The sequence below is a fragment of the Oncorhynchus tshawytscha genome, linkage group LG05 (assembly GCF_018296145.1).
Source record: "Oncorhynchus tshawytscha isolate Ot180627B linkage group LG05, Otsh_v2.0, whole genome shotgun sequence".
Classification (NCBI taxonomy): Eukaryota; Metazoa; Chordata; class Actinopteri; order Salmoniformes; family Salmonidae; genus Oncorhynchus; species Oncorhynchus tshawytscha.
The window spans coordinates 11557660-11577673 of record NC_056433.1 but is presented as its reverse complement, the minus strand read 5'-3'; the positions used below and the strand labels follow the sequence as shown (position 1 = coordinate 11577673).

Sequence of the window (20014 nt, the reverse complement as noted above, 5' to 3'; positions counted from 1 at the left end):
ATATTCCATTAAAAATCAGCTGTTTCCAGCTACGATAGTCATTTACAACATTAACAATGTCTACACTGTATTTCTGATCAATTTGATGTTATTTTAACGGACAATTTTTGTGGTACTGAGGATTATAAACCAGGATAGCCACTTTATGATCGAAGAAGACGTGGCGAAAAAGTGTCAGGTGATGTGTCACGGTCAATGTGACCATCGGGAGTTCGTACAGTACTTACTGTACTGTCTCTTTAAAACCGCACGGCGACGTCAGATATCTTTTGACAGGAGCCAGCCAGCAAAACGAGGATGTAACGGATCCACGGAGGGAGAAGGATGACAATAATAATGTCCCCGGTTGGTTCTCGCGGCGCCCACGTCTCCGTATCATGATAAACGCTGGGCCCGTTGACCGTGTGATGCCCTCCGCGGCTCGGAGCGGGTGTTGGATAGCATGGTGCCAAGCTATCCTTTTCGGTGTGTCGGGGCTGGTGATACTGGCCGAAAGAACCTCGCGTAAGTGGACACCTAATACTAGCCACTTTAACTTTTGTTATATTCTGCAAATTAACATTCACAGCACGTTCAAACAAACCTTGGACCGCTTTAGTGACCTTCACTGAGTTATATGCATTGGTAGAACTCTTGGTTTGTCGACAAAATGTACCATTGTGGGCTTCACGGAATGCGTATTTAACTACAGTCTATCGTGCGGTTATTCCAGTACAGTTCAGCATCACTAGTTAGCCAAGTAGCCACACTAGCTAGTTAAGTAGAAGTACATAATGTGAATGTGGCATGACCCGGTAACCTTGCCTTGCATTGATTCATTGTGGTCTTTAAACCGTTAGATACCGGGACCCAGTTCCTTTCATGAAAATTAAGCAGTGATTAGGACAGCCTCAAGGGACCTTAAAATAACATATTTCTGGGGTAGAGAAAATTATATAAACGTATCATAAAATGTGTGGTTTGCATCACTTGGGGCATTAAGTCGCATACGTGTCAAGTGACTCTACTTTGCAAATGTACTCCGGTTTCTCTGGACATCTCATGAGTATTTTGCATGCACTGAATTTCAGAAACTCACCTCTGGCAATGTACGAGATTAGTTTAGAGGAGCAGAACTTCCGTTTTTACAAGTTGGTGATGTCCACCATTTTCAGCGCCAATGTCCGGTAGTGTAGAGCATACTAATTACCAAGAGTTTAAATTTTTCGTAGCTGTATATTTACCACCACAAACCAATGCTGGCACTAAGACCGTACTCAACCAGCCGTATAAGGCCGTAAGAAAAAACGAAAATGCACATCCAGAGGCGGCATTCCTAGTGGCCGGTGATTTTAATGCAGGGAAACTGTGCAACTAGATGCAAAACAACTCTAGATCGCCTTTACACCACACACAGAAACACATTCAAAGCTTTCGCCTTCCATTTGATAAATCGGACCATAACTCTATCCTCCTGATTCCTGCTTACAAGCAAAAACTCAACAGGAAGTACCAGTGATGTGCTCAATACAGATGTGGTCTGATGAAGCGGATGCTAAGCTACAGGACTGTTTCTCTAGCACAGACTGGAATATGTTCTGTGGTTCCTCTGATGGCGTTGAGGAGTTTACCACATCAGTCACCGACTTCATTACTAAGTGCATCGACAACGTTTTCCCCACAGTGACTGTATGTACATATCCCAACCAGAAGCCGTGGATTACAGGCAACATCCACACTGAGCTAAAGGATCGAATTGCCACTTGCAAGGAGCGGGACACTAAACCGGACGCTTACAAGAAATCCCGAGCCATCAAACAGTCAACTTCAATGCAGGACTAAGATCGAATCCTACTACGCCACACTGCCCTTTCCCACCTAAACAACACCTATGTGAGAATGCTGTTAATCGACTACAGCTCATCATTCAACACCATAGTTCCCTCTAAGCTCATCACTAAGCTCAGGACCCTGAGACTGAACACCTCCCTCTACAAATGGATCCTGGACTTCCTGAAAGGCCGCCCCCAGGTGGTGAGGGTAGGCAACAACACATCTGCCATGCTGACACTCAACACGGGGGCCCCTCAGGGGTGCGTGCTTAGTCCCCTCCTGTACTCCATGTTCACCTACGACTGCATGGCCGCCCGCGCATGACTCCAACACCGTCATTAAGTTTGCTGACAACATAATGGTGGTTGGCCTGATCACCGATGACAATGAGACAGCCTATAGGGAGGAGGTCAGTGTCATGGCATTGTGGTGTCGTGGACTACAGGAAACAGAGGGCCGAGCACGCCCCCGTCCACATTGACGGATCTGTAGTGGAGCGGGTCTAGAGCTTCAAGGAAGCTGAGGAATACTCATGGTCCAAACACGCCGACACAGTCGGAGGATGAAAACATTTGGCATGGGTCTTCAAATCCTCAAAAAGTTGTACAGCTACACCATTGAGAGCATCTTGACTGGCTGCATCACCACTTGGTATGGCAACTGCTTGGTATCCAATCGCAAGGCGCTAGAGACGGTAGTGCGCACGGCCCAGTACATCACTGTGGCCAAGCTCCCTGCCATCCAGGACCTCTATACCAGGCGGCGTCAGAGGACTATTTAACTACAGTGTCTGTTGACCCTTTTTGTACTAATTCTTTTGACTTATCATATAGGCTGCTGCTACTGTTTATTATCTATCCTGTTGCATAGTCACTTTATCCTTACCTGTACGTACAGTACCAGTCTAAAGTTTGGACACACCTACTCATTCCAGGGTTTTTCTTTATTTTTACTATTTTCTACGTTGTAGAATAATAGTGAAGACATTGACGCTATGAAATAACACATGGAATCATGTGGTAGTCAGAAAAGTGATAAACAAATAAAGATATATTTGAGATTCTTCAAAGTAGCCACCCTTTGCCTTGATGACAGCTTTGCACAATTGTCATTCTCTCAACCAGCTTCACGAGGTAGTCACCTGGAATGCATTTCAATTAACAGGTGTGCCATGTTAAAAGTTAATTTGTGGAATTTCTTTCCTTAATGCATTTGAGCCAATCAGTTGTGTTGTGACAAAGTAGGGTTGGTATACAGAAGATGGTCCTATTTGGTCCATATTATGGCAAGACCAGCTCAAATTAGCAAAGTGAAATGACAGTCCATCATTACTTTAAGACATGAAGGTCACTCAATGCGGAAAAAGTGCAGTCACAAAACCCATCAAGTGCTATGATGAAACTGGCTCTCATTAGGACCGCCACAGGAAAGGAAGACCCAGAGTTACCTCTGCTGCAGAGGATAAGTTCGCAGCCTAAATAAATGCTTCAGAGTTCAACTAACAGACACATGTCAACATCAACTGTTCAGAGGAGACTGTGTGAATCAGGCCTTCATGGTCAAACTTCTGCAAAGAAACCACTACTAAAGGACACCAATAAGAAGAAGAGACTTGCTTGGGCCAAGAAACACGAGTAATGGACATTAGACTGGTGGAAATCTGTCATTTTGGTCTGATGAGTCCAAATTTTAGATTTTTCGTTCCAACCACCGTGTCTATGTGAAACAAGTGAACGGAAGGTCTCTGCATGTGTGGTTCCCACCGTGAAGCATGGAGGAGGAGGTGTGATGTTGTGGGGGTACTTTGCTGGTGACACTGTCAGTGATTTATTTTGAATTCAAGGCACACTTAACCAGCATGGCTATCAAAGCATTCTGCAGCGGTACGCCATCCCGTCTGGTTTGCATGGGACTATATTTTTTTTTTTTTACCGGAGTGCTGCATCAGATGACCTGGCCTCCACAATCACCTGACCTCAACCCAATTGAGATGGTTTGGGATGAGTTGGACCGTAGAGTGAAGGAAAAGCAGCCAACAAGTGCTCAGCATATGTGGGAACTCCTTCAAGACTGTTTGAAAAGCATTCCTGGTGAAGCTGGTTGAGAGAATGCCAAGAGTGTGCAAAGCTGTCATCAAGGCAAAGGGTGGCTACTTTGAAGAATCTCAAATATATTTGATTTGTTTATCACTTTTTTGATTACTACATGATTCGATATGTGTTATTTCATAGATTTGATGCAATGTAGAAAATAATACAAAAATAAATAACCTTGACTGGACTGTACATAATTACCTCAACCCTTGCACATTGACTCTTTACTGGTACCCCTTGTATATAGCCAAGTTATCGTTACTCGTGTATTTATTCGTTGTTTTATTATGTTTCTTTTGTTTACATTTTTTTCTGTCTGCATTGATGGGAAGGGCCCATAAGTTAGCAACTACACTTGTTGTTTACGAAGCATATGAGAAATCTAAATGGATTTGTAATTACAAAGATCGCTAAAAGTGTTTAAGGATCTCTTCATGAAGACTGTGGTTTCCTTTTTTGTATTGGTGACATGTAGGGTTGTAGGTTGGGCTAGGCTTTCTACACAGTGTGCCTTCTCAGAATGTACGATAGCTACATGCACTGAATTGGGGTGATGCCAATCCATGGTTTCGCGGTTTCGAGGTTTTGCGAACCCAATTTAGCTACTATCACTAACAGTCCTATCTTGTTTCTATTGCTGGCTACATCCACTCAACTTGCATGCTGCAAATCATACCAATAATAAGATAAATGCTTTTGGTGATGTTTGATTTTGTATGTCGGTCGAAGGGCACACGAGCAGGTGAGGTCCCCTCCGGGTCGTTCTTCTGGAAACGGGTGCTGTGCATCTTTGTTTGCGCATGTGAGAAGCCCTGAGTAAGCAGATCAATGACAAGAGCTCCAGCAAAGGTGACTGACTGCGCGCAAAGTGACTTTGGCCTTGGCACAGATGACTTTCAACCGGATAAAAATACTGCTGTGCCTGAGGCGCTCTCTAGGTCCCCACCAACGGAGACAGCCAGTCCGGAGGGATGTGACAGAAATAATCAATATCTAGCCAAGGAGCACTTCTCTCCTCCAGCCAAGTTTGTGGTTAAGAGGCATACACTTTAAAATGGCAATTCATTCATTAATGAGCATCAATGAATTTGATCTGGCTTTTACATGTCCGTTTTTATGAAACCAGGAGTCAGGGGATTGTTTAAATATACCATTCATCCACCCATCCACACTCTCTCTCACTACCTGATTCATGTAGATGACTTTGTGTCCATTGGAATGTGTCACCATTCACTCCCACCATAGAGTGTACAGAATGTAACCAAAAGAAAACAGTGTTGTGATCAGAATGTAATTTAAAATATTTTGTATGTAGGTAGGTAAATAGACCTTTGTACTTCAATGCAATGATACACTATTATAGTGTTACAAATGTATTATAATGTATCTATTTCTCCCCTGTGTGTGTACATGTTCTATACAGTGATCTACTGCATAGGATTCTACCTATGGAATGAGGAAACGCAGTGGGCGGGGTTGACCCTCGCCCTCCTGTTGCCAGGGATACTGGTCCAGGTGTTGAGTCTCAGGTGGTACCATGACGATGGGGAAGACCACTATTGGTTCCTGACCCTCACACACGTGTTGCAACTGGGCATCTTCCAACGGTGAGCCCACCTGAACAATGGCCTCACCTGGGCGTGTTCAATAGGCACAAAAACAGAAATGTGGAGGTACTATCTGAACTTGTCCAATTAGAAGTGCTTGCTTTTGTTTTCTGTGACAAAATATTTTTTAATGTTTTATTTCCACTGTGCCTTAATGAACACCACCCTGACTCTGACAACAAGGCAATGTGGTTCAGAATTAGAATTTGATGGAGAAGTTGCTTTCAGCTCAGAGTAATTCAGAGTAAACTTAATTTAGAAACCTGCCATTGATTGTCTTAGTTGGATGAATAAGATCTCTTATCCTATTTGTCCTCTAGTACTATACCGGAAGTGATGTGTATTAGAGGTTACCGCAAGGTTTCCATCATTAAACCTGGAATCTTAAAATCTTCTGTGTATCTAATCTGGATTAGATACACAGAAAATTCAACATTATATCCAAATTGCAGAATTCCTTACATAATCCCACCATCACACAGTACATCGCATCATCCACCGCCATACATAGGGCCAGCGCTAGAGAGCAGTGGGTTATCTCACCAGCTCTGTCTCACAGCTGTTGGTCTTTGTCTCCACCTTCTGGCAGGTTGTGGGACTGCATGGTGTCTGTATGGGACATGCAGGGCACTGCGGGGGAGCTGGGGGCAGCTGTGATGCAGCAGGCTGATGTGTCCGCTCTCCGCCTGTTGGAGGCCCTGGTCCTCACCCTACCGCAGACCCTGCTGCAGACCTACGTCCTGGCCGTCACTGACGTGGAACTCGACTCCCCGGGTAAGACACCACTGTACCCAATTAATTACAAAGAAACAAACATATAACATAAATCAAATGTTATTAATTACTACACTGAACACAAATATAAAAGCAAAGATTTTACTGATTTATATGAGGAAATCAGCCAGTTGAAATAAATTCATTAGGCCCTAATCTATGGATTTCACATGACTGGGAGTACAGATATGTATCTGTTGGTCACCGATACCTTAAAAAAAGGTAGGGGCTTGGGTCAGAAATGGATTGTCCTCAGCACAAGGTGCACCTGTGTAATGGTCATGTTTTTAATCAGCTTCTTGATATGCCACACCTTCATCAGGTGGATGGATTATCTTGTCAAAAGAGAAATGCTCACTAACAGGGATGTAAACAAACATATCTTTTTAAATACGATTTTTGTACGTATGGAAAGTTTCTGGGATCTTTTATTTCAGCTCATAAAACATGGGACCAACAACTTTACATGTTGCGTTTTTACATGTTTGTTCAATATATGTAATAATACCATTTTTACCATCTCTTAGTGGGCCCGAATTCATGAAGTGTGCTGATCTAGGACCAAGTTTAAACTTACCCTAGATCACCACTCCTGCACTGAGATTCTTGATACATAAGGCTCCTGGCCTCCCATCTGGTGTGTTTTAAGCATCTCAGAATAGAGGTGCTGATTAGGATCAGTTTAGCCTTTTAGATCACTTTAGTTAGGTTTCCACCCAATTGGCGACAGATTTTCATGCAAATAACCACATAAAAACGAGATGCTTATTTCCCCACTAGATATGTGTTTTCATGAAGTTGACTTGTTGCATATAAAAGGCTGTGCGTGATGACGTAGTGCACATAAAACTACCTTTTGCGGTTACATTTTCATGGCCAGAAAAAAACAAGTGAAATGGGTTTCCATCGCATTTTCAACTCTACTGATGGTTTTCTCACAAAAACATGTTGTGTACCGAGTGTGTCCACTCTGGTTATGACAGACGTGCTCTAGCATCTGCACTCTGTTGGCTAGAGCACGTGTATTGCCTACATGATGAGATTATTATGGACTAAAATAATACTTTTTATTTGTCAAACTGGCAGCCAAGCATTGATGATCATGTCCCACAATCAGACCCTCTATATTTATTTGGAAAGGAGCATTAAGCTCATCACCTTGCACTTTCACCCCCCTGTGCAGTTCATCATAACTTATTTCATCTGTAGCCTAATCAATCAAATGTATTTATAGAGCCCTTTTTACAACAGCAGTTGTCAGAAAGTGCTTTTACAGAAACTGAGCCTAGAAACCCCAGAGCAAGTAATATGAATGTAGAAGCACGGTGGCTAGGAAAAACGGCTAGGAAAAACTCTCTAGAAAGGCAAAAAAAGAAACCTAGAGGAACCAGGCTCTGGAGGGGTGGCCAGTCCTCATCTGGCTGTGCCGGGTAGAGATTATAAGAGTATATGGCCATTAAGTCCAGATTGTTCTTCAGACGTTCCTAGATGACCAGCAGGGTCAAATAATAATCACAGTGTTTGTAGAGGGTGCAACAGGTCAGTACCTCGGGACTTAATGTCAGTTGGCTTTTCATAGCCGAGCAATTCGAGGTTGAGACAGCATGTGGCGGGGGTGGGGGTCCAGTGACCAGGTCAGGTCATAGCCGCAGGCAGAACAGCAGAAACTGGGTCAGCAGCACAACCAGGTGGACTGGAGAATTACACCAGATATAGCAGACTGGCCCTAGCCCCCCGGCACATAGAATATTGCAGCATAGATACAGGAGACTGAGTCGCAGTGGGAGGGCCACACATGTCATCGCGTAACTCCTAAGTTTACTTCAATATGATGGTTATATCAATATTTGCGCATAAAAGCCTTTCTACAGATATTTCTCTCATAATTCATTTTACAGACAAAGATCCCACCTTGTCTAGTGTATTTTGTTTTGTCGACATTTTGAAAGTTTACTCTCAGGCCTGTAATGTAATTATTTTTTCGACATGTACTTTACTCGCATAAAAAGATTGGCTGGAAACCTGGCGACAGAATAACATTGCACAGACAGTGGACAAGCTGATCCTAGGGTTGGATTGGGAATAATAATAAAAAAAGAAGCTTTCTAACACCCAAACCAATTGTGAAGATGTACAATTGTATCTTATACTGCCCTATTCTGAATTCATGACACTTCCCTCTAACCATTTCCCTGCATATGTATGACACAGGGCGGTCCAACGATAACAACATTTAATCAAGTTAATCGCAGGATTTGCTGTGATTTAATTACGATGAATGGAAAATTCAGAATTTTTCTAAAATTAATATTTGTTATACAAAAAGCATTACAACAATATTGAAGTCTTGATTTTTGTCCAAAGTAACAATTAGGTAATTTGATATGGCACACTTTCTTTTGCCTCACTAGCTAGGTTTCGATCCAATTGGTGACAGATTTTCATGCGAATATTCTAGAATCCTCACATTTTCCCACCAGTGGTATGTTTTCACCAAACAGACTTATTGCAGTGCATGATGATGTAGAGCACACAATGCACTTTTTCGTTAAAATTTTAATGTACTGAATACATCAGAATAAGACCTTCAATATTTATTGGAAAGGACCATCAAGCTCATCACTGTGCGCTTTCACCACCCTCATCATAACTTTTCATCTTTAGCTCGTAGCCTAATAAACTTCATGGTTTCCTGTGTAGTGTAGTAAGTTCTATGGATGATCTTAAACTGCAGTAATTGATGTCTGAGATGATATGAACATGACTGGGCATTCAAGCATGTCTGTATCCATTCATCATTCCCAATAGCTTCTACCAGGCCTTCCTCCCATTTGTTTTACAAAAATAATTACCTTGGTGTACATATTATACATTATATTATCCAAAAATAGAATCAATGGTTCACCCGGTATACCCTGATGAGGACAGCTTGTCTGAGCTCCTAGAGTGTGCGGCTCTCCTTTTATTTTTTAAGTGTTCCACTCCTCTAGCCAGCACCTCACCTGAATAGGTGTGCGTTTCTTTCGCCTCAATTGAAATTACCCTTATTCCAGACTATAGCTTTAAGGACCAACTTTGGGAAACTCTGGGTTACACTACCAGCTCAGCACTGTGAATAAACACTAGTTAGATTTTTTTATGATAAGTTAAACAGCTGTTACCTTGCCAACTAAAGAGTAGCCAGTTTCTGCTCTGCTTGCTTTTACAACTCGGAGAAAGAATGGTGTCAGGTTCCCTCCAGATGTGACACTTGCCATTCAGGCCAAAGGTTCATCAAAACAGAGAATCTTGTTTTTCATGGTGCATGCAGGCTGTCATATGCCTTTTACTAAGGAGTGACTTCCGTCTTCCCACTCTACCATAAATGCCTAATTGGTGGAGTGCTGCAGAGATGGTTGTCCTTCTGGAAGGTTCTCCCGTCTACACAGAGGAACTGTAGAGCTATGTCAGTGACCATCAGGTTCTTGGTCACCGCCCTGACTAAGGCCCTTCTCCCCCGATGGTTCAGTTTGGCCGGGCAGCCAGCTCTAGGAAGAGTCTTGATGGTTCCAAATGTCTTCCATTTAAGAATGATGGAGGTCACTGTGTTCTTGGGGACTTTTAATGCTGCAGACATATTTTGGTGTCCTTCCCCAGATCTGTACCTCGACCTCATGGCTTGGTTTTTGCTCTGATGTGCACTGTCAATTTGGGACCTTTTAATAGACAGGTGTGTGCCTTTCCAAATCATGTCCAATCAATTGAATTTACAACAGATGGACTCCAATCAAGTTGTAGAAACATCTCAAGGATGATCAATGGAAACAGGATGCACCTGAGCTCAATTTTGAGTCTCATAGCAAAGGGGCTGTAAACTTAATGTAAATAAGGTTTTTTTAATAAATGTACAAATATTTCTAAAGACCTGTTTCACTTCGTCATTATGGGATATTGTGTGTAGATTGCTGAGGAATTACTTTTATTTAATCAATTTTTGAATAAGGCTGTAACGTAACAAAATGTGGAATAAGTCAAGGGGTATGAATACTTTCCGAAGGCTCTGTATGTAATTTCGTTACCGAAATATACAGTCATATCCTAAAGAACTGAGGATTCCCTAACATTCTGGAATTTTCATTGAAATCATGTGCCGTCCACCAGATCAAACGGTGCCGTCCACCAGATCAAACGGTGCCGTCCATCAGATCAAACGGTGCCGTCCATCAGATCATGCCAGCTCATCTGGGACTATAAGTCTATAATCAGGATGGGAACCTTTTTGAGAAGCGAAGTGGTAGCCGGATAGAGTCGGCCACTTAAAATAGGAAGGAAAGAAAATCCCAAAGAAACAAACTTGTAATTGGTAATTTTTGTAATGGAAAAACCTGGTCTGTGAAAAAGATCTGATCATTTCTCACTCCCCCCCCAATACTTCCCTCTCATCCTCACCCTCTCCCCATTCATCTGCCTCCACAGTGGCGGCATGCGCCGGCCTGTGCCTGCTGTCGCTGTCATGGGCGCTGGTGCTGTTCAGCCGGGCGTGCTGCCTGATCCGCCCGGGGCACCTGGCCATGCCCCCGGCCGCCCTGCTGTGCCAGCTGCTGTGGAGGGCGGGCATGCTGGGTGCCCGGGTGGCAAGCCTCATGTCTTTCGCCCGCTACTTCCACTGGTGGACCTGCGGTGTGGCAGGTGAGAGAGGGAGGGAGGGGAGCAAATGCAACAACTGGAGAAACTAGAGGGCTTTTCACACGACTGAGCACAATCAAGCCAAGCCAAACCAAGCTTTACTGAGCAGGCCTGGTTAAGCATCTACATAGTTGCTGGAAACCTTGCTGAAAAGGACAATGTGAACAGAGAAGATCTGAGCCAGGCCAGCACAGTTTGGTTTTGGTCGGCATGATCGTATAAAGGTAGACAGAGAGAGAGATTTATTGTTAACTCCTCGAGCATCAGTATTTACTCGTGACTCGATTGTAGTCAATAGTGCATCAATGCAGAGTTGAGATGCTTCACAATCATCCGACAGCAGAACCAATCAAAATGGTCATTTAGAATAAACTGATTTGACCTACAATTGACCTCTACGTGCATTATACCAAATGCTCAAAGCCTCAGGTTTGATTATAAATAAACAAATCAACAAAAGGCATCTTCACAACACATATCACCCTTCAAAGCTAGTTTCTTGGCAACCAGTGTCCCCCTGCATGACGATGCACAATACCTCTTACCTCTCTATCTCTGTTCCCTCTGGTCCTGCTGAGCACACGTGCATACACACACACAACCCTGCCCCTCTCACCGTCACACATGCACACACACACAACCCTGCCCCTCACGCCGTCACACACACACACACACACACACAACCCTGCCTCTCTTGCCATCACACATGCACACACCCTCTCTCTGTCTCACACACACACTTTGTATTCCCACCACAGAGGTGCTCCACTGTCTAATTCACTCTGGAATAATGTATTTTTACATTGACCTCCAGGCTTCCACTGGCTCACAGCGTCTTTCTGGCTGGTCGCCCAGCAACCCGATATCTGCACTGGCCCGTGGCGCTGGCGGCTGTTCAACGCTGTGCTGGGATTAGTCCACATCTTCCTCTTCCTCAATGTCAAAGAAGGCCCCTCGCGCTTTCGCATGGCCGGCTTCTACCTGGTACGTACGAGAGAGGGAGAAGAAACTCTAGAGGGTAAATTTGTACGCAGCAACTGAATTACCCTTTGGGGACAAAGATATTAGTTAGTTCAGATTTAGTTCAGTTTCAATTTCCTGCTTCTACGTGGTACGTATGATGACAAGGAGGATGAGGATTTCCCTACAGGGACAATAAAGATTGGTTTAATTTGAATTAAGTGTGCAGCTTAGGAATGTTCTGATTGACTTCTGTTTGAATCTCCTGGTGCTCGTTGTTATTTCTTGTCTTATGCCTTCACTCCTGTGCCTTCCTCCTCCTCATTTTTTTTGGTGGGGGGGTCACTATCCTGACCTCTCGTTTGACCTCTTCTCCTATAGGCCATGCTACTGGAGAATGCCACACTACTAGTGGCAGCGTCAGACTTCCTCAGTGAGAAATCATGGGATAGCATAACCCTCCCTACTATCGTGCTGTGCAGCTTCCTGCTTGGTGAGTCAATCTTTGTAGTCTCCCTATTCTAATGTAGAATTTAGTTTTAACCCCCAGGTTATGCCTGAGGTGTGTGCACAGAACAGAGGATGTTAAAAAGAGCATTTACAAAGCTAAAGCTAAACCTATTACGTGTTAAAAGGAAACCTCTTCTATTCAAATGTAGATTTAATTTAGGGCAAATTTCTACTACCAGAGAAACCTCAAATATCACAGATTTAGTCATGTTCATGGTTATAAGGGATATATTGTCTATCTAAAGGCTGGTTTGCACTTCTATTGACATGCTGTAGACAGCTGTCACAGTGACATCATAAACGCTCTATTGTTGTCCGACACCAACTTGTCGTTATGAAAAGTATAAACACAAAAATGACAGCCTCTATATGACATCAGCAGCTTGGTGATCCAAATAGCATAACTACCTGATTTTTAACACCAATAAACTCATTCGTTTCAAAATAATTGTTTGGATATGTCATGCCAGGCAGCTAAAAAAACTATCTAGCAACTAAAAGCAACTTCCTAAAGGATGTTTTGGTATGTTTTTAGCTTGTTAGCTAGCTAGCTAGCCAGTTCAAATAGCACATAGCTGAAAATGTCGTAACTTTAGCAAAAAACAAATTGTCATTATTGCAAGAAAATAAACTCACAATAAGATAATTATTTACAAGGTAATGGTGAGCTTCCTAGCAGTCTTGTTACTGGCACAAACCAGGTTTCCATCCAACCTTTTTATGCAAGTTTAGTTTATTAGGATCCTCATTAGCTACTGCACATGCAGCAGCTACTCCTCATGGGGTCTACATAATGACAGTGCAGAACAGTAAGACAAGAACAACATTAACTAGGAAAGACAACAAAAATACTATTTACACACTTCATATTCTTATATACACTGCAGTTAAATTGTATTATTTATAAAGAGAAGAGGTTCTGTGATACAATATGTTTTTTTTTAAAAGTTAAACTTGCTTTTTGCCTAAAACCCCTGGTGGCAGAGCATTCCACGATGACTTGGCTCTATACAAAGCTGAGCGACGCATTACAGTACATCTGTTTTCAGTTTAGGTACTGTGAAGAAACCCATAGTGGCGTGTCTGGTGGGGTATGCATGTCTGTTTGAAGTGTATCTATGACTGTCATGCATGTTGATGATGTTAGTTCTATGTTTGCAGTTAAAGGCAAGGTGTGCTGCTTTGTTGTGAGCCAGATGCAGCTTTTCTCTGCTGCACCTGATCATGTTGCCGGACAGTAATCAAGATGGGACAATATCAGAGCCTAAACGACTAGTACAGTTGATCTTTGTGTCAAACACGCAGAATACATTTTTATAACAGACATACCTCTCCCCATCTTCACAACAGCTTTGTCAATATGACATAACTGACTATCCAATGTTACTCCTAGGAGTTCAGCTTCTTCACCTTGTTCATTGTTCATACAATAATGCTTTAAACCAAATACAATTATTTTTCAGAGCAGTTTATTATTAATGACCCGTTCGGACACTGACTAACTCCATTCTAAGAGTCTCCGTGAGCTCACTGGCTGTAACTCCATTCTAAGAGTCTCCGTGAGCTCACTGGCTGTAACTCCATGCTAAGAGTCTCCGTGAGCTCACTGGCTGTAACTCCATGCTAAGAGTCTCCGTGAGCTCACTGGCTGTAACTCCATGCTAAGAGTCTCCGTGAGCTCACTGGCTGTAACTCCATGCTAAGAGTCTCCGTGAGCTCACTGGCTGTAACTCCATGCTAAGAGTCTCCGTGAGCTCACTGGCTGTAACTCCATGCTAAGAGTCTCCGTGAGCTCACTGGCTGTAACTCCATGCTAAGAGTCTCAGTGAGCTCACTGGCTGTAACTCCATGCTAAGAGTCTCAGTGAGCTCACTGGCTGTAACTCCATGCTAAGAGTCTCAGTGAGCTCACTGGCTGTAGGTGCTGATGTGTGCAGTCATCAGCATACATAGTCATTTTAGGTTCTTGTAAAACAAGTGGCAAATAATTTCTAACAGCCCAATGCAACTGCCCTGAGGGATACCACACTGTACACATCTGATGTTAGAGAAACATGTTGGATAAAACATGGCATGACAGGCCTTATGGAAACAGCTAATTTGTCTGTAAACTTTCCAAATGTTGACAAAACAAAATATGATATGTACCCGTTGTTCCTTCTTTAGTGCATTGGTAGCGAGTTGATACAATTCCAAGTCTGGATAGCTAAAACCACCCTGAGACTTAGGAAGTTATTTATTCTATACATTTTATTTGCCCATATAAAGTATGTTATGACCAAGTATACTTTTTTTAAAGAATGTCTTTGGTGGGATAATTGGTATTACCGAAAATAAATACAAAATCTTTGGCAGCCATGCAATTCTAAAGAGCTTTATTCTGCCTGTAAGATTTATGGGAAGATTTATTCCATTTAATTAGATCTGCTTTCATATTGTTGAGTAATGGAGTAAAGTTCCATTTCTCAAGCTCATGCTCATCCTCAGAATCTTTGTCTTATTTTCAAAGGGAAAAAGCTAAGAACATTAACTTCATAATTAAGAACACTGTAACAACATGGAACACTGTAACAACATGGAACACTGTAACAACGTGGAAAACTGTAACAACATGGAACACTGTAACAACATGGAACACTGTAACAACATGGAACACTGTAACAACATGGAACACTGTAACAACATGGAACACTGTAACAATATGGTAGGCCGTCATTGTAAATAATAATTTGTACTTAATGGACTTGCCTAGTTAAATTTAAAAAAATATGGAAGATAATGTATTCTACGAGCACCAGTATCACTTCTTAAAAACACAACCTTATTGAACAATCCTTGGATAGCTTTTCAGAATTCACCAACAAATTGATCCACATGGAAAACGAAAGGCATAGAAACCATGAATGACTTGGTAACAAGAAATACATTTATTTCCATGCCAGAACAAAAAAGTAATTTTGGGCTGACCAATGTAGATTGTTTCAAATATATGCAACTTAAGTTACACATCAAAAAATTATATTTGAAATATTTTGGACATCAGAGCAACCTTGAGGGAATCTTATTTGAGTCCGAAAAGCATATTCATATGATAGGTAATGTATACACATTTTTGCAGAGAGCATATCCAGCTGACAATCTCTTAGAAAAAAAGTAGTGAAATAAAAATACTATTGGAACCAAGACTTAAAAAGAACTGAGGTTGGCACAAGATGGAGGGAAAGTTGTGGTATAACTAATGAAATTAAAGTTAACACAAAATGTAAGCTTAATCTAGTATAAGCTAATGTATAGAATGTATTATACAACATTCACACATTCTACAGCACAACGGCAGTCATGTCTTAAGTGTAAAACTAATCATGACTCAATAATCCATGCTTTCTGGGAATGCTATGAAGTCCAGAAGTTGTGGGCGGAGCTAGAAAGTTGGTTTTCATAAGAATTACAGTGTCAACTTAATTTGAACCCATCTCTTGACATATTTCAACACATGGCATATGGGGGTGTAGTGAGATACCCAATGGGTTGGACGATTCTCTTCTCATCACTCATCTTGGAAATAAATCAATCCACCATTCACACAATGGAAAAATCTAAAGAAAATGGTGCCGTTTCAGGCCATGTGGCAGAAAGAGGATGGCACTGGAGATGGGAGTGTATGCTAGTGGGTCTGGGCAGGTGTGATGTAGTTGATGTTTGTATGTTTGTTTTTGTATGGTTTATAAAAGAGAAAATAAAATCGGACAAAAAAAACAAACGCTAGACAAGGTGGGATCTTTTTGTGTGTCTGAAATGAATTATGTGAGAAATGGTGGCGCAATTGCCTTTATGTGCAAATATTGTTCCTGTTTTATAACCATCGTATGGACGTAAACGTACGGTCTCACTAAATGATATGGTGTGGGGTCCTCCCACCGACTCAGGAATGTATGCAGTTTATTTGGCTTTTTTTTAAAATGCAGATTTTTAGAATGTTCACAAATCTGTCGCAAATTGGATAGCAACCTAACTACTGTGCGGTAACCATGACAACAGACACTCTGACAGGGTCAAAGTTCTGCGAAAAGGAAAACTGAAGCAACTGTCTACAGGCAATCCGCCGGAGTATAAAATAAATGTTATTTTGACCAGTGAGGTTCAAAAACGTGATTTTTTTTTTTTTTTTTTTTTTTTTTTTTTTTTCATATATATTTCCAAACTATGAGGTTGGAATAATACTGCCCTTTTAGTGTAAGAGTTGTTTGAATAGACTTGTTTTGGTGGGATGAAGTTTTGGCCTGCCGTTATGACATCACCAGACAGTAAATGAGTTAACAGACCAATAAGAAAGAGTTCCAAACCTCTCTGCCAATAACAGTTTTCAGTTTTCCCCTCCCAACTCAGACCACTCCCAGACAGTCCTAGCAAAATTCTTTCTTTTTGAGCATTTTAATTGAAAACAATCACATTAATGTACTTATTTGTTACCAAGAAATGATTTGATATTGAGATAAAAATGGCTGCATAGGACCTTTTTAAAGTACCATGTCAAACTTCAGACATAACCAACTTTTACTGTTTCCCATAGGGAACTTTCAATCCCATCACTTAATTTAAACACCCTGTACTATACTGCATGTTTCTAAGTCTCCCCCTCTCTTTTCTCTCCCTACTCCAGGCACCACCTCTCTGGTCCTGTACTACCGCTTCCTCCACCCCAAGTCCACCGAGATCACCCAGGGCAAGGGCCAGCGCCTGGGCACACACAACCACCACATGGGCTCCACCTGTCTAGAGGGCCTGGAGCGGGGCGAGACTTCCTACTCCCTGGGGGGTGGGGGTGGTGTCAAGAGCCTCCCGCAGGCTGCCCCCTCCTCCCTGCATAACCACGGCAGCTTCTCCCTCTCAGGCGTGGCCGGCTCCCTACTGGAGCATCCTGGGAGTTGTGGTCCCAGGCTGGGTAACTCGTGTCCCTGCCGCCACCACCACTGGCTCCTGATTCGCTTGGCACTAAAAACCGGTGACTTGGGGAAGATTAACTGCGCCTATGGTTCCGGCGGTGTGGCGGCCATCTTGGAAGTGGACGAGTCCTATTGTAACTCTGAGGCCAAGAGTACGGGCGGCGGCGGGACGACCACAGCAGGCGGCGGCAGCTGCGACGGGGTCTCCGGGGTTTCCGGGACCTCGGTGTCTGAATCACAGGAAATGAAGGGGGGCTTGGTGCCCCTCTCGGACTGCAAGGAGGAGTTCCAGAGCGCTAGCGACGAGCCCACGTCAGCCGAGACGCCCAGTGAGGGTGAGGAGGAGAGCAAGGACAGCCTGGAGGACATGGAGAGCCCGCTGGAGTCACCGGTTTCTGACTCCTTCAAGCGTAGCTCGCCCGAGGGCAAATTGTTGTTTGGGAAAAGCCCCGAGCCCTATTTCTGCCCTAACACCACCCTGTCCAGCACCACACTGTACTTCAGTGCCGACCCCCAGTCCCCCAGCAGCACCAGCAACCCCCACCTGGACCGGGTCAGCCCCCCCATGGGCATGGCAGGCCTTAGCTTCATCCCCAGCAACCCCGCCCATAGGGACATGACGGGCCTGCAGATGGGTCGGATGGGTCTGTGCTACACCTCAACACCCAAACTGGACTCTGGGGCGCAGGGGGACTCACCGCCCAGCATCCCCCATGTGAGTGGTCCCAGGAGGCAGCTGATACTGTCACGCCGAGACCCGGATGATGGATTTTAGTAACAAGGGAGATAAAAAGACAGATGGGGGAGAGAGAGACTGATTATGCTTCCTCTCTATTGCCTTTCCAATCTCAATGCTCAAAACCAGCTCCATTAGAAGCACACATATCTTATGTAATACACATTTCCTATAGATGTGCACCGTTACCAACTCTTGCTGATCATTCCAAGTACCAAGTACTTTCTCTTGAGGAGAGGCCGATACCGGCGAGTACCGATTCAAGTATTTATTTTTCATAACATGAACTTTAACCCAGTTCAATCAATGCTACCTCCTAATCAACCAAACATAATGCAGTAAACAAATAATGACATATTAAAACACAAAAATGCTTTTAAAAATAATCATTTCAATACAATAACAAATATAGAAAAGTTATTCTACGAAAACTAGTAGGGCTGGGAATTGCCAGGGACCTCACGATATGATATTATCACCATACTTGGGTGCCGATACGATATGTATTGTGATTTTTAAGCTTCTATATGTATTGCGATTCGATGTTCCAAACATATTGCTCACTATATGTCTGCTGCAGAGGGACGAGAGAAAGGAATGAGAGAACCAGTTTCAATCAGTCATGGAAATAAAAGTGCAGAAAAGAAATTGGCTCACCATTTAGAAAGGAGAACACGCTATAGAAGGAAAAATACCAGAGTATTGGCACAGGTACATTTGACTAGCGCAAAATTTATATCGCAATATCGTAAAAACAAATATCCCGACGTGTAACCGTATCGATACTTTTTGTTTTCTCCCATCACTACTAGGCAGGAGACACGACCCCGGCTAAAGTGAAGATGCCCACCACAATATGTCAGGTACATATCTGAACTTTGTATCTGCTAGCATTTACAGATACCCTGTTCAAGTAGTAGCATATCGGCCCGATACCAAGTACCATTGATAGTATCCCTTCTAATTTCCTTGTGTGTTTTTGTTATTCTTTTGAAATGATGCTCGCTCCCCCCTACCCCACAAAATGAACATATGATCAGGGCGGTATTCACTAGGAACCAAACAAAACCAACCGGAAGCAAACGGTCTTAACAGGGAGTGACTAAGCTGAACTTGTCCAATAACAAACAGTTTTCAGTGCAAAAACGTTTTGCCACCGTTTGCTATGGTGTGGAGTAATGGCTACACCACAGGGGAACATATACATTCATTTGCTGACACTGCTTAGGACAGACACAGGCTCCAATGTCGACTCGACAAAACTGTTTGACGCTGAAATTTGACAGGTGTCTCGCTTTTATAGAACACCATTTGCCTTTTGCGAAGTTGTTCATATTAACAAACATTTATTGCTAAGAGCTAATTCATATTTTTAAGGTACATTGTTGTCAAAAAAAATGTTTTTTTTTTAATTCTTTGTCTCAAAGACATGTTGAACATGTTAACTTGCTAAAAGCAGTTTTTCGGTTGAGATGCTACATATGTTTTTGTACCGTCTCAGGCCCATGGTTACGTTTCCACACCTCAATGTGATTTAGGGATATCCAAGACATGTTTTGCTGTGCTGACTTTTCCATCTCTCTTATAAGGGATCATTGTGATGTTGACTAAATGTTCTATAAAGGACCCAAGATGAGATCCATAGCCGACGCATACAGAACACTAAAATGATGCTGGTTTTCATAGTTTTCTCCCTCTCAGGTGTTTGCCTATTCAACATTTTGTTCCATAGGTCAAGGCCACTGGTGGCTTGATAACAAAGAAGCAATAAAGGTTATATTGGGTGGACATATTGCAAAAAGTAGTTTTAATTATTTGGTCTTTCATTGAATTCTGTGTACAAATTAATGTATGCATTATATTATTTTATATCTACATTGAAAGCAAATAAGTTATGTTATGCTTATAGGTATTA

General features: G+C 42.6%; 1 protein-coding gene across 3 annotated transcripts; it reads left to right on the top strand.

The window, feature by feature from the left end:
* Nucleotides 1-72: 72 nt before the first annotated feature.
* xkr5a (XK related 5a) lies at nucleotides 73-19900 on the top strand. 3 transcript variants are annotated; one of them, XM_024419652.2, is made up of 7 exons: nucleotides 74-504; nucleotides 5329-5512; nucleotides 6102-6286; nucleotides 10742-10954; nucleotides 11766-11935; nucleotides 12293-12404; nucleotides 17081-19900. In XM_024419652.2, exons 1-7 carry the CDS (start codon nucleotides 378-380, stop codon nucleotides 18136-18138), a joined length of 2049 nt encoding a protein of 682 aa, XP_024275420.1. In that variant the 5' UTR covers nucleotides 74-377; the 3' UTR covers nucleotides 18139-19900. The 3 variants fall into 3 exon arrangements, with proteins under 3 accessions (XP_024275422.1, XP_024275420.1, XP_024275421.1); XM_024419654.2 differs by lacking the exon at nucleotides 10742-10954 and having other exon boundaries at nucleotides 73-504; XM_024419653.2 differs by lacking the exon at nucleotides 74-504 and having other exon boundaries at nucleotides 5316-5512.
* Nucleotides 19901-20014: the final 114 nt, after the last annotated feature.

Bases quoted from the DNA above. Each gene is read 5' to 3' on its own strand.
- xkr5a (XM_024419652.2), top strand. From the start codon at position 378: ATGATAAACGCTGGGCCCGTTGACCGTGTGATGCCCTCCGCGGCTCGG. The intron at 5,513-6,101 runs GTGAGCCCACCT...ACCTTCTGGCAG, and splicing joins CAACTGGGCATCTTCCAACG to GTTGTGGGACTGCATGGTGT. The intron at 10,955-11,765 runs GTGAGAGAGGGA...ATTGACCTCCAG, and splicing joins GTGGACCTGCGGTGTGGCAG to GCTTCCACTGGCTCACAGCG.